We start from the raw sequence: 12288 nt of genomic DNA, 5'->3' as shown, positions 1-12288 counted from the left end.
ACTGGGGAATGAAGTCGACCAAATTATGTTACATGTGTGTACAAATATATAACAACAAATTCTACTATTATGTATAATTATAATGCACCAATGAAAATAAACTAAAGCAGAAAAGATCCACATGTATAAGGCCAATTCATGTTTTTTTTTTTATAAAGGTGCAAATACACTTCGATTAAGAAAGGATAGTTCAGCATATGGTACCACAATTGGATGTACACATGCAAAAATAACCCTCAATCTATCTTCACACCCTATGCAAAAATTAACTCAGAATAGAATACAGAGAGGAAAGCAAAACCCAAACTGCTGAAGCTTCTAGAAGACAATACATAAGAATCTTCATGACCTTGAGCGAAACAAAGATTTCATAGCTGTGACCTCAGAGCCTTACTTGTAAGAGAAAAACTAATACACTGGACTTCATAAAAATGAAGAACCTCTTCTTTTTGAAAGATATTCATAAAAAGTGGAAAGGTGAGCTGCAGGGCTGGAGGGGCAACGTCTGGGATGTACGAAGAACCCTCAGCACCAAACCAGCCCACAGACCATCCACAAGACGCATCCAAAGATTTCAACCGGCACCCGGCAAAGGGGGAACAGGTGATAGAAAGGCACAAGAAAGTGCCCGGCATTATTTCTCACGAGGTAAAAGAAACTAAAACCACTGCAGGCTCTCACTGTGCATCCATGGGAAGGGCTAACATCAGAAAAACCGAAGATGCCAAGTGCTGGCAGGCCTGGAGAGCCCGGACGCCCCGTGGGAGGCACAAGGGTCCGCCCTTTCTTACAGGGCGAGACGCTGGCCATGTGACTCAGCCGCCCACTCCTGACATGCTCATGAAAACCTCTACACCAGTGGTTAGTAGTTGCTTTGCTCATCATAGCTAAAAAGGGACAGGATCCAAGTGTCCTTCACCTAGTGAATGTATAACCGCCTCACACCCACAGTGTGACTCAGCGGCAGGAGACAGGATTCCTGGTAAGTACGATTCTGAAGGATCTCATGAGGAGCGAGAGCAGCCGGCGCCAGGGGCTGCGCGCTGCGTCTTTATGACGGTCTGCCAAAGGTTCAGCTGTGTGGAGGGAAAGCAGGCCAGAGGGTTCCGGGGACCCGGGGCTGGAGACGGTCCCCTGCGAGGGGGCGTGGAGGAGTGTTTGGGAGATGGAGTTGTTTCAGGTCAAAACTTCCTAGCCAGGCGCGGTGGCACACGCTTGTCATCCCAGTACTTGGGAGGCCGAGAAAGGAGAATTGCAGGTTTGTGGCCAGCCTCAGCTACTTAGTGAGGCCCTCTGCAACTCAGTGAGACCCTTCACCCTGGGTCCCCTCCCTCGGGCCTCCTCTCTGCCATGCCCAGGCCACTGGCGTCCTGAGGCCCACTCCACATCTGCCCACTTCTCCTGGTAGCAGGGGACCTTTGCACAGGGCTGGGGTTCAGCCTCAGGTGTGTCCTTGGGGCATCCCCAGCTGCGCTGCAGGGAGTCACTTTCCTGGAAGGTGGAGGGGCCAGGGTACCTGTGGGGAGACCGGGCGGGCCCTCAGGGCAGCTGAGCTGACCTGGGGTTGTGGGGCACGGCCGGTGACATCCTATCAGCCGTGGCGCGGCTCTGTGGCCTTTCCGAGGGCTGCGGATCCATGAGCGCATGCAGTGTGGAGGAGCCCGGCTGCAGGCTCTGTCCTCACGCCGCGGGCCAGCCCTATCTCTGGGCGCTGCTCCTCCCCCGCCCTGGCTGGCCCTGACCTCACCCTTGAGATCACAAAGGCCCCCCCCCGGCAGACATTGTTCTGGGGAGGGAGGTGCGTATGTTGGTGCACATGTGCACTTGTGTCCCCAGCAAGGCCTTGGGCTGGACTCTTCCTCTTCTGGACCTCAGTTGTCCCAGCGTGGCCACTGCTGGACGGACCCAGGCCCCTGTGTGGACAGTAGCCTAGGGGCTGGAGCTGAGGCCGCCCTTCAAGGCAAGGCTGTGGTGTCCACGCAGGAGGTGCTGGATGCCCTCCATGCGCTGCCATGGACACCTCTGGGGTGTCCCCAGCTATATAAACGGGAGCAAGGATGGCCTGGGCTCCGGGTGGGGAGCAGGCATGCAATCCAGCTAGCTCTCTCCCGTCTACCCATCTATGAATCATGAGCACACTGTCTACGCACCTGTAAATCCCAGTTCCTGGCTGCTCTGAAGGCCGGGATAAAGGGTGGGGATGCTCTCATGGAGCCTGGGAGGCTGGGGGGGGGAAGGGGCTCTGTGACTTCAGAACCAGAGCTGGGGCAAACCAGGTGGCCTTGGCCCCAGACAGGGACAGCTCCGCAAAATGACAACAAATGTCACCACTGGTAATGAGGCCAGCGTCCAGGCTGGAGACTCACGCTCAGCTTTGGGGTGCTCTGGCTTCACCCCCCCCCCCATGCTTGGTGCTCCAGAGGGCTCCGGGCCACAGTTGGGAGCAGGCAGGGCTGCCCTTCATGTCAGGGGCCATCAGGCTGAGGGTCCAGGAAGTCTGGACGGATAGTGCAGGGCCAAAGGGGGCATCTGTGGAGAGCAGTCAGGGTCTGGGGCTCCCTGAGGATGGGAGGATGGGAAACCAGCCCTATATGACTCGGCCGCATGCCTGGGTCCGGCCAGAACCAAACCCAGACAAGGCAGGAGACTGGCGAGGGACAGCCGCGGAGGTGCAGGCAGGGGTGAGGCGCAGTATCTGTGTCTCTTAGCATTTCATTGCAGCGACCATGGCTTCTCTCAGTTTTGTGTTGTACCTGGAAGGAGAGATGAAATCGGAGCCCTTTGGAAGAGCACTGACAGACCCCCCTGGCTGCTCCCGCCTCTGAGGACAGGGGCGAGGGGCACGCCGTCTATAACCTGGAGGCGCTGGCCCCTTGGACTTCAGACTTCAGAACTGTGAGCTGTAAGCTCCTGTTGTTTACAAGCCATCCGGGCTACAGTGTCTTGTTACAGCAGCCCGCGCTAAGACACCCAGTTTGCCTGGCAACTCCAGGCTTACGTTCTGTCCTTCTCTGGGCACTATGAGATTTTGTTAAGCCCATGGATGAAGGAGAGCCCTTCACGCAAAGGGCAGAGGATCATGCGAAGCTGCTGGTGGCACCTGGTCAGCCCCCTCCATTCCTGAGAGCCCCCTACCTCATCCGGCACCTCCGTGCAGCTCCTGGGGCCATTTCCCCTGGTGGCCTTGGTCAGGGGGTGCGGGAGCCAGCCCCAGCAGGCTCAGGCGCCTGATTCTTGAAGTCCCAGGAACTGGAGGTCTGGTTTTAAAGGCAGCCCTAGAAACCTTCAGCAGACTCCATTAAACACCAGGCTCGCTGCCTGCTGCTTCTACAACCATCCACGCCCTGGCGGCCACTCCTGTCTGTGGCCTGCGTGGATGGAAGGCCCTCTGATGTTAGCTCCCAAACATCTCACCAACTCTCTGTTCTGTTGTCTCGCGGGGACTTGAAAACAACCGCGGTGGACATTTACACCACAGGAATTGGCAGACACGAGCCAGTGGCGAGCTGGTTGATGGACAGACAGCTCACAAAGCTGGGCCTTTCAGTTCCCTCTTCTGGGAACTTGGACTGGGGCCAGCAGTGGGAGGCTCACAGGGCTGCCACATCCTTCCTTAGGACTCAAGGGAAGAGTGGGTATAAGGAGGGAGGCCGAGCCACGGGGAGCGAGTCCGGGAGCTTCTCAGGTACTGGCCGCACACCCTCCTGACACCCCGTGGGCCCTCGTGGCTCCTGCAGTGTCTGCTAGCTCACATTTCATTGTGCTAAGCAATCTGCAAGGGCACCTTGCTTCCTCGAGAAGAACGTTGTACAGCAAGGAGAGCTCCCGGCAGGTCACGGCAGGCTAGAGCAGGCAGGCGGACGCCCACGGCCTCCCGACTCCGCCGCACCTGGGAGCTCATCCCGGCGCGGCTTTGAGCGGCACAGGGAGCGGGCGGGAGGGGGCAACCTTGGGGTGAGAAAAGGACACCTGCCAGACCCGGCATCTGACCCTGACCATCCCTTTCTGCTCCTCACCACAGAAAATGGCGAATGTCAGGGCCACAGGGCCCTGGCTGGGTGAGGGCACGTGTCTGTCTCCCTGCGAACCTCTCAGAGATCGGTCAGCGAGCACCTCAAGCCCTGCTGGATGAAGGCGTCCTACCTTGTGGTCACCCCCTCTCAGAGCCTGAAGGCCAGATGTGCTTCCTGTCCAGGGACTGGAGTGAGGCTCAGAGAGGGCCAGAGCTGGCCGAGGTCATGCAGCAATCAGTAGTGGAACAGGGCTCACACTCAGGCTCCTCACTCAAGTCCAGGGTGAGGACCAGACCCATGGGCCATCGGATCCCCCCTCCCCAGGGTAGCAGCAGGTCTTGGTGGAACCTGGCCTGCCTCAGTGTCTTCCTCTGTGGCTCCTCAACTTCCCCGAGAAGCCAGCAGGTGGCGCTGTGAACCCAGACAGGACTCTTGTGGTGGGAGGATGGGGTGGGGAGGCTGCCCCAAGGCCCAGCAGGGCCTGCTACCCAGGCCTGGAGGCCCCGCAGTGACCTGTTCTTCCAACTGCCCCTCCTTCAGCCAGGGACCAGGGGGCGTGTGTCCTGGGAAGGGGCCCTACTTCCTACCCCCTTACGCAGGCCCCCTGCAGGCCAGGGCGGCTCCCCTGTCCTCTCCCTAGGTCCCCCTTCTGGCCCCTTCCAGTTCCTCAGAGTTCCCAGGCAGCCAGGTTGGCTCTTGGGCTCTGTGTACCCCTTGCCCTCCTCTTGGACTATGCCTTCTTCGTAAGCTCCCCCCCCCAAGCCACATTCCTATTTGCCCTGGAGACCCCAGTTGCTCTGGGCATCCATAGTGTTGATTTCTGCGATGCCCCTTCAATGGTCCTGGATGGTGGAGGCTGTGTTACCTTTGGAGGGGACAGGAGAGACTTTGTGTGCACCGGTGCCCCGTCCCCAGCTAGTCCCCCTCCATGGCTCCTCCCTTCCTAGGGGCTCAAGGGCCCAGTTGACCAACTGACTTCCTCCCGGAAGATTTAAACCTAAGACCCCAAACTGCCAAACTCCTAGAAGAAAACTGGGGAGGGGGGAGCTGCTTGCCATGAGTCTTGGCACTGATTTTTCTTGGGTATGAAATCAAAAGCACAGGCGAAGAAAAAACAACCCCCAAATCAAAAATAGATGTGAGACAACATGTGGCTAAATGTTCCCAAAACAACCAACAAAACGCCACGGTGGCGATGGACCGGGAGCAGGTCCTTGGAAGCCCTCTACCGGATAAAGGGTCCGTCGCTGAACTAGATAAGGGACTGTTGAGACTCAGCAGGAAATGAAATAACCCAGTCAGAAAGCAGGCAGAGGACTGGAGCAGACATTTCTCCAAAGAAGACAGACAAATGGCCAACGGGGACACGAAGTACCAACCTCACGGTCACCAGCGGAACCCAATCTAACCCTGAGACATCACCCGGCACCTGTGAGGACGGCCACGCTCAAGCCCCAAGGCAACCGGGAGTGGAGAAGGGGAACCCAGGACCTTGTTTCGGGAATGTAAAACGGTGCTGCCGGTACAGAAAACAGTGTGAAGGTTTCTCAGAAAATTAAAAATAGAAGTGCCATACGATCCAGCAATCTCACTTCTGGGTATACACCCAAAGGGTGGAGACAGGATCTCACTGTGTTCACTGCAGCACTACTGGCACAGCCAGGGTGTGAAACAAAGCAAGGGCTCGCGATGGATGAACGCAAAAGAAAGCGTCTATGCACGCGGTGCACTATTATCCAGCCTTAAAAAGAAGGGAAACCACCCTATTTGACAGTGTGACTGAACCTGGAAGACCTTGTGCTCACTGAAGTGAGCCAGGTGCTGTGGACAAATCAGGCCTGACCTCACGTATACGATGCATCCCAGGCTCGCAGGGGTGGAGGGCGGAGTGGTGGCCGCGGAGGCTGGGGCCGGTGCTGCTGTCCGATGGGCAGAGTCGTAGCTTTGGAAGATGAGTGAGTTCTAGAGAGCTGCTGAGCGCAGTGGTACTTAATGTCGCACTGTGCATGAGACTGTTTAAGGCGTAGGTCTCCCGGAGTGTTCTTCCACAAAAATCATACCCAAAGCGAGCCCCACGGCACATACAGCTGGGCCTAGAGAGGCAAAGGCAGGACCCTGCAGGCTCTGGGCTTCCTGCGGTCTCTCCTCTCCGCTGTGGTCTGAGCTCCCACTCCTGAGTGAGAGCTTTCCCATCCTACTGAGCCTGCCCGTCTCGTGTGCACAAGGGCGCAGCGGCAGACCTCCTGTGGGGGTGAGCAGGGAGCCGCTCTCAGGGGCGAGGGGCTTTGTCATGACCAGGGTGAAGTCCAGCTTCATGCTATTGTCTCATCCCTTCTCAGTGGTACTCTGACATTCTTGTAAACTCGGGCAGGGCATCTTTAGACCCATTTTGCAGACAGGAAAATAGAGACTCGGGGAGGTGGTTGCCCTGGCAACAGTGAGTGAGGGTCTCCTCGGAGCTCCAGCCCCCGCTAGGTCTCTTCCCTTGGCTGAAGGTGGTGGGAGGAGCATCGGCTCATCTGAGGGAGGGGTCTCAGCCCTCCCACTGTGGCTGCAGTAACAGCCTTGGGCAGCCGGTGGGATCTCACCGCTTGTTTACATGATGTCAGAGTGGGGTCCTCTCTCCAAGGGGCCCCAGGGCCCAGCTAAGGGCACCAACGCTCACCCATGCCCGAGGTCATCCCTGCCTCTGGGCCTGCTTGCAGCCTATGTGTACATGTTGGGGGTCCACGCCCCTCAGGAGCACCCTCAGGGGTCAGGAGGGGACCCCAGGCTGCTGAGCACTGAGGTTGGGGGCAGTGCCTCGTGGCCCTGGCGGCGGTGGCCTGAGGCCCACAGTGGTTGCTGCCCCCGGGCTCCTTCGTGGGCTTTCTTCTCTTCCTGTCTCTCGTCTCTCCCCCCTAGCAATGCTGCATCTGCTTCGGGGGACCCATGGTTGGTGACTCAAGTCAGGGCACTGCTAGACTTGCTGAAGTTGGGAGCTGCTGACCCTAGCTCTCTGGGGAACAGAGAAGAACAGAAACTGGGGAGCAACCATGGTGCCCACGACTGGGACAGGCTGGCTAAGGCTGGGCTGAGGCCTGGGCTGCTCTCTGGGCATATACAGGCAGGGGCTGTGGAGACCACGCGGACCTGAGCCAAGAGGAGAAGGGCCTGGGCTCCAGTCTGGGTGGGAGGTCTCTGAGCAGCCAGGGAAGCTGGGAGCTCACAGTTGTAAGGCCACTGGGTGCAGTGCGGAGGAGCCCTGCAGAGCGTAGGGCAGGGCGCTGAGGGAAGAGAACGCTCCACGCCCGGCCTCCCCTCTTCCCCATCTCCCTCCCTCGGTGATTTCACCCACTTTGCCAGCTCTAAATACCACCTCCCAAGGTCTGCCTTTAGCCTGGAGACTCCCGGGGCCCTTCCCTTGCCCGGCTGCAGGGCTACCCACAGTTAGTGCCCCAGGTCAGCTGATCTGATCCCAGCCTTCCAGGTGGGGCCCCTTTAAATGCAAGATTCTGTCCCCCCTCGGAGCCCCTCCCAGTCTCCTGGGCAGCCAGGTAAACAGAAGCCCGGCCCCAGCTGTGGACATGGCTTCCCCCTGCTCTGGGGACCTCAGCCCCACAGGCCTGCCCCTCCCCCCTGTCAGCATGCCAGGTGAGGTGGTGGGGGGGTGCGGTACGGTGGCCCTGGGGTTTTCAGAACTGGGGTGCAGGCGGCAGCTACCCCTTCTCTCTTCTCGCGGGGGGCTGTGCTGAGCCACGCAGTCAACAGTGGCAGCAGGACCAGGCTGGGGGCTTCAGCCTGTCCCCGAGGTGGCCCTCTTTGCTGCACCCCAATAGTGCTCCCTGGGCGGGGGCTGCTTCTCCACAGCCCTCAGATTCCCGGCCCTCCTCCCTACCCAAAGCCCTTTAAATCTGTCCCCTCCCTCGCGGGTTGGAGGGGCCATCAACCTGTCCACCCCGGTGTAGCCACTGTTCTCCCTGGATGCGTCTCCTCCAGGGTCTGGCCTCCACCTCCCTCTCCCGCCTGGTCATGTGGCCAGGCGGGCGGCCGCGTTCTCTGCCCGCCCAGCCCAGAGGCGGCTCTGGGTCTCTCTTCCCAGCGCCTTCCCCTCGGCCTCCCCTTGGCCTCCACCTGTCCCTGCCCCACTCACTGCCCCTTTAGGCCCTTTTCCTGTACAAACTGGCAAACTTCTAGATTGTCCACGTCGCCTGTGCCCATGCGGCTGGCAGAGTGGGCGCTCGCCTTCCCTTCATGACCAGCCCACGGTGCCCCTGCCAGGTCAGCTCCTGCCTGCGTCACCTGCCTGGCCCCTCTCCTAGCAACGGCCCGGCACCTTCTCTCTCTGCGCCTCTCCTTGGCATAGCTGCCGGCCATCTCCCCATTACGCTGAGAAACCGGAGCCCTTGAGGACTCGGGTCCTTCCCACAGCGCTGTGCCTGGCTCTGCCACCTGCCTGCCCCCACCCAGGACGTCCTGCACGTCCCTCACCCAGCTCCGCAGCTCTCCCCTCCCGAGCCTGGCACTCCCCTCTGTGCCGTTCCCAGCAAGATGAAAGCACAGGGCCATGCCTCCTCTCTTTGACCCCACTTCCCTCTTAGCGACTGCCCTATTTCTCTGTTCCCCATTTATAGCAGAACTCCTTGAAAATGTTCTCCACCCTCGCCGCCTCCAAGTCCTCCCCTCCCATCTGCTCTTGAACCCGCTAGATCGGGCTCCGCTCCCAGCACCTCCTAGAGCAGCTGGGTCAAGGTCACCGACGACCTCCCGCTGCCAGATCTGGGGTCAGTCCCCGGGCCTCCTCTGACTCACCCACGGCAGCACATGACTCAGCCCGAAGGCCCCGCAGCCCCACACCCCGCATCACCACCTCCCCCAGGCCCCTCGTCGCTCCTCATCCCTGACCTGGTGAGGACGGAGGCCCCAGGCTCCGTTCCCAGCCTCCTCTCTTCTCTCTCTCCCTCCCTCGGTGATTTCACCCACTTTCCCAGCTCTAAATACCACCTCCCAATGTTTGCCTTCAGCCTGGAGACTCATAGGGCCAGCTGGCCTCTTCCCTTGCCCAGCTACAGGCATCAGCTGTCCACGATTAAACCTCCCACTCCCCCAGCTCAACCTGCTCCTCTTAGCCCCATCATGACCTGCAGCCCCTCTCAGCCTCAGCTCGTCTCAGCCACTGATGCCTCCTTCCTCACAGACAAAACTGTGTGTTCCCACCACATCACACCGGCTGCATCCACACATCAGCGAATCCAGCTGGTCCTAGCCTCCAGACATAGTGAAGTCTGAGCGCTTCCCCATCGCTCTGGCCCAGTCCCCCGCCCCTCTCACCTGGACTCCTGCCTGGTCCTCTCACTGGTGTCTTGTGATGCCCTATGCCTCCACCTACCTGCAAGAGAGTGGCCAGGCTCGCCTGGTGCAGTGCCAGCCAGATAATGCCATTCCTTGCATGCCCAGGCTGTGATGAGGTGGGGTGGCCCAGTGGCCCTCTCCCCTCCTCAGAACCAGTCTACTTCTCCTCCAAAGCTTCTCCACCCCTGCATCCACAGCAACTCCGAGGCCCTGCCCTTGGCTGTCGGCCCCACTGGCCGGTACGAGTGGCAGGCACCAGGTTAGCCTGGTACCTTCAGCTGCTGTCTGGAGGAGGTGCAGGAGGAGGCACCCACCTTGGCCCCCTGAGGACCGAGGCTCCAGGCACAGGGATGCAGGCGCTGTCCACGGTGCTCAGAACAACAGCCCCTGAGCCCTCTGCTGGCCTGGCCCATGCTCTGCGCCTCGCTGGGCATCTGCTGAACACCTCTTGGTGCTGTCCGAGGTCCTGACCCCAGAAAGTATTTTCCAGCGATAAGATAGGTCAGGAATCCCATCTTATTCGCCAGGGAAGCAGGACAGGTTTGGTGGTAACCATTTTCTAGAAGTGAGGCCTTCTGTGTGGGAGAATTAGTCATTCTAATGGAGCCGGGGCTGTGGCAGAGTGGAAAGCGACCACTCAGCTCAGCCTTGAGTTTGGCCTCCCAAGGTGACCTCTCTGGGCCTGGACCCTCAGCTCTACAAAGGCTGAATGTCTCCCTCCCGGGGACATTGGGGAAAGGGCCTGAGAATTTGGGGTTGGAGCCCTGTGCCATTTTGTCCTTCCCCCCAGGCCTCACATCCTGCTGGGGAGCTGCCTGGCCTTTGTCTTGAGTCCACCTTTGAGCCGTCTACATCGCTCCCTGGGCTTTGTGCTGCCTGGCCCACTTTGGCATCCCCAGAGCGGAGAATGTCTGATGAACAGCTGGGGAAAGTACAAAGGAGTTTCTCCTGCGTGGGGCGCGGCAGCCCGGGTGGGGTGTGGGGTACAGCCTGGCTGGCCTTCTGGGGGCCGGGAGCGAGCTTTGAGGCAACGGGCTCCTCAGGTGGCGTGAGGACAGGCATGGCACGTAGCTCTGGGAGTGAGCGCTGCGTCTGCTGGACGTGACTGCAGAAAGCCCTCACAACGAGGTCCAGAGCCTGCTCGTGGGACGGGCGCCTTCCCGCGACTCCTGCCCGGGGAGGGGTTCCGAGGCCAGCTGTGTCCTCCCTGCACGTCCCTCCACTGAGCCCCGTCCTGGCCCTCACTTGACCCTCGCCTGCCTGGGATGGCCTGACCTCCAGTGAGACCTCAGCCACAGCACTGGAAGTGGACAGGACGCTCAGCTCAGTGCCTCATCTCGTGTCCCACACACCTGCCTGCTGGGCAAACCCAACATCTGCGCTTGCACAGTCCCTGCACCAAACTAGCCTCGTCCCCACCTGGAAGTTTCTGCCCAAGTAACAGTGCTGGGACTCTTATATGGCGCTTCACAGCACGCTGGTGCTGTCCCCGAGGGCTGCAGGGCTCGCTGCGTGGCCGTGTCTTGGCCAGCTGTGAGGTTTCTATGCCCCTCATTGGATCGCCCCTCCACATCTCCACCTCTGCGCCCCAGCCTCTGGGCCAGATGAGGGCGGAGAGCGGGCCCGCGCCGGTGGAGCTCCTGAACCTGGCCGGGCTCACTGTCCCCTCTCTGGCTGCAGGACCCCCGGCTCCCCAGGAGCCCCGCTTTCCGGACATCTACGGCGGGGACGTGCAGCTGTGGGAGGCGCACTTCCGCGGCATCGGGCGCGCGTACCGCGCGCTGGGCAAGGAGGACGACTTTGCCATCCGCATGCTCACCGAGGACTTCACGTTGCCCTTCCCGTTCGCCTGGCCTCCGGGGCCCGATCCGGCCCGGGGGCCGCTCTTCTATGACCCCCAGGACCGCACAGGCTTTGACTTCCTGCTGCGGGGCCCCGGCGCCCTGCCGCCCACGCTGCTGAGACCCCTGCACGCCACGGCGCAGGCGGCCGTGCGCAAGCGGCGCTTGGAGCAGCTGGCACTCAGTATGGTGAGCGCGGGCGCTGGCCAGCCCCCTGGCTTCCTGCTGCTGGGGCCTGGCCCCGCCGCCCCCTTCCCAGGGCCCGAGGCTGGCTGCCCGGGCTGGGCCAGCCCCTGCGGCCCGCGGGAGTGAATAAAGGGTCTGGTTTCTCGCCAAGGTGCTTTCTGCCAGCTGGACAGATGCCGTCGCAGAGGCCCCTGGGGAGGGTGGGTGGGCTGGACGGAGCAGGCTCCATTGCAGCAGGACACCAGGCCAGGCAGTGAGCGGGGAGTGGAGCGGGATGGCCCCATGGCCTTGAAAGTGTGGGAGTCCAAGAGCGAGAGGTGGAGATGGTGACCCAGGCCGGCCGGCCGCGGGAGGGCGGGCGTCAGTGGCAAGTGGACCTGTTAGGTGTGTGTGGGTGGGAGGGAGGTGGGGAGCCCCCTCGCAGCGCTGTCTCCCTGGGGCCTTGCCTGTCCTGGTTGTGGGTATTAGTTTGTAGCTTTCCCGTTCCCATGAGGGGCTTGGCATGGGCGGGGGGCGACAGGGGGCTCCCCGCCCTCCTTCAGGCCCACTGGCCCCCTGCTTTGTAAGACCTGCCTCCTGGTCCCCCTGTGGGGCTGAGAGAGTTCACAGAGCCCGGAAAGTGCAGGCGGCCAGGCGTCCATGCGGGGCAGCCTGCCTCTGCGGGTGACAAACCCAGGCAGAGCCCGCCTCTACCGTGGCCTCTGCAGGCAGGGCCCACGTGGCCTGGGGGCTCCCTCTTCCGATCTGCAGGGTGCCAAGCAGGGAGACCAGTGACCTTTGGAGACAGGACAGACTTCCACTTGTCGGGGGCGTGTGGATTCCAGGCGCAGGGGAACCGCCTGGAGGCCGCAGACTTGTTCAGCTGCAGAAGCAGCCGGAGAGGCTTTCCCCCCTTTTTGCCTTCGAATCCAGGAGTT

General features: G+C 60.7%; 2 protein-coding genes across 2 annotated transcripts in view; one reads left to right on the top strand and one right to left on the bottom strand.

Moving 5' to 3' along the window:
* Window positions 1-1638, bottom strand: part of LOC308262248 (maestro heat-like repeat family member 5) — a gene marked incomplete at both ends in the record, with an annotated part of 56678 nt that extends 55040 nt beyond the window's left edge. Inside the window, 2 exons of the mRNA XM_080694707.1 lie at window positions 1318-1516; window positions 1559-1638. Of these exons, the coding sequence (XP_080550833.1) occupies window positions 1318-1516; window positions 1559-1638 (279 nt within the window). The remainder of the gene's footprint in view (window positions 1-1317; window positions 1517-1558) is intronic.
* A 5941-nt stretch (window positions 1639-7579) lies between these two features.
* Window positions 7580-11497, top strand: LOC308262247 (uncharacterized protein C8orf90; the record flags this gene model as incomplete). The annotated part of the gene is made up of 2 exons (XM_080694706.1): window positions 7580-7646; window positions 11025-11497. 2 exons carry the CDS (start codon window positions 7580-7582, stop codon window positions 11495-11497), a joined length of 540 nt encoding a protein of 179 aa, XP_080550832.1.
* Between the last annotated feature and the right edge of the window lie 791 nt (window positions 11498-12288).

Source organism: Muscardinus avellanarius (assembly GCF_963383645.1).
Source record: "Muscardinus avellanarius genome assembly, chromosome: 4".
Lineage (NCBI taxonomy): Eukaryota > Metazoa > Chordata > Mammalia > Rodentia > Gliridae > Muscardinus > Muscardinus avellanarius.
This window is presented reverse-complemented; position numbering and strand designations above follow the sequence as displayed.